The sequence below is a fragment of the Phlebotomus papatasi genome, chromosome 2, assembly GCF_024763615.1.
Source record: "Phlebotomus papatasi isolate M1 chromosome 2, Ppap_2.1, whole genome shotgun sequence".
In the NCBI taxonomy this organism is placed as follows: Eukaryota; Metazoa; Arthropoda; class Insecta; order Diptera; family Psychodidae; genus Phlebotomus; species Phlebotomus papatasi.
In genome coordinates, this window is record NC_077223.1 from 39969261 (window position 1) to 39970563 (window position 1303).

The 1303-nt window shown below is 33.5% G+C and overlaps 1 protein-coding gene across 1 annotated transcript in view; it reads left to right on the forward strand.

The window, feature by feature from the left end:
• LOC129804098 (ATP-binding cassette subfamily G member 4) overlaps positions 1-1303 on the forward strand; it is a 43948-nt gene that overhangs the window by 42138 nt on the left and 507 nt on the right. The window contains exon 7 of the mRNA XM_055851169.1: positions 977-1233. Coding sequence (XP_055707144.1) covers positions 977-1233 — 257 coding nt within the window. The remainder of the gene's footprint in view (positions 1-976; positions 1234-1303) is intronic.

The following is a 1303-nucleotide window of genomic DNA, read 5'->3' on the forward strand; positions in this document are numbered from 1 at the left end:
TTATTTTAGTCAGATAACTTTAAATCGGTATTTTTATGGAAATTGGAAATGAGTTTTTTTGCACAAATATTTTTTGTTGTTTTTTCTCTGACCTGTCACACAAAACTGGGAATAGCAACAAAACGAAGAGTCAAAATGAGTTCAAACTTTCAAGAGATGTTTATAAGACTATTACCGAGGACACTATAGCACTTTTAAATAAATAAAACCTTTATTGTCGCTGTAAATGTGATTTTTGTGAAGACTGCCTGGAGGCGGTCTTACCCGTTAGAGGGTTAAAGAATATATATTTATCTTGCCCAAAAATGGGCCACGTCACTACCAAACGAACACGAACTACCATCATCAAATGCCTACTTCGCATAATACGAGCTTCAGACCTAAGGCTTAGCCATATGGCTTAACTTCTCTAATATCTTATCAGTCAAGATTTTTTTGGAAAATTTTGACTTAGGATTGGATTATTAAGGGACAATGATCTATTACATTTTGAAAAATAAATAAAATTGGTTGCTGTTTTAGGTTTTAAGACCCTCGGGAACTGGGCTAAGCATCTAGTCTGAAGACGGCCTATGGCAGGGGACAACGAATAAACACACAAGTGGGAGTTCGTTGAGAAATATTATTTATAAATTTTCCATATAGTTCTTTTTACAAAACTTATTGTCCTTAAATAAAAAATGCATTGAATTTTTCGTTAAAGGCCTGTTAATTATGTCTACAATCACTTTAAAAAGTTTCCACTTATTTTCTTTGAACCATTCAATTAATTTAATAACTTTATATAAAAAATACCGCAAGAGCCAAGAGGTTTTTCGATAAAAAAAGAGATCTTTCTAAGACGGTATAAGTGCAGTAATAGGCCATAATTTGTGCCACAATTGTATTTAATTATATTTCTTTAAGTTTTTGAATAATTTTCATAAAAGATTGCGATTAAAGTATATCTTATTATTTTTTTTTAATCAAATTCCAGATCCGCTCGAAGTGAAGCTGGTAAAAAAGGAATGCTTCAACCGTTGGTATGGACTGACGCCCTATTACTTGGCACTCACCTTTTCCCGCATTCCTCTGCAAATTTTCTTCAACATTCTCTTCCTGTCCTTGGTATATTGGCTTCCGGGCCTTCCCATGCAACTCTGGCGCTTTGGTCTGTTTTCTTTCGTGGGCGTGATAATTTCTCTGGTTGCTGAAGGTCTAGGACTCACAATTGGTTCAACATTTAGCATCACTGTAAGTTTTTTCTTCATTAAAATAATTAATTTTGATTTTTCTACGAATTTATTTGGGAATAATTTTGCAG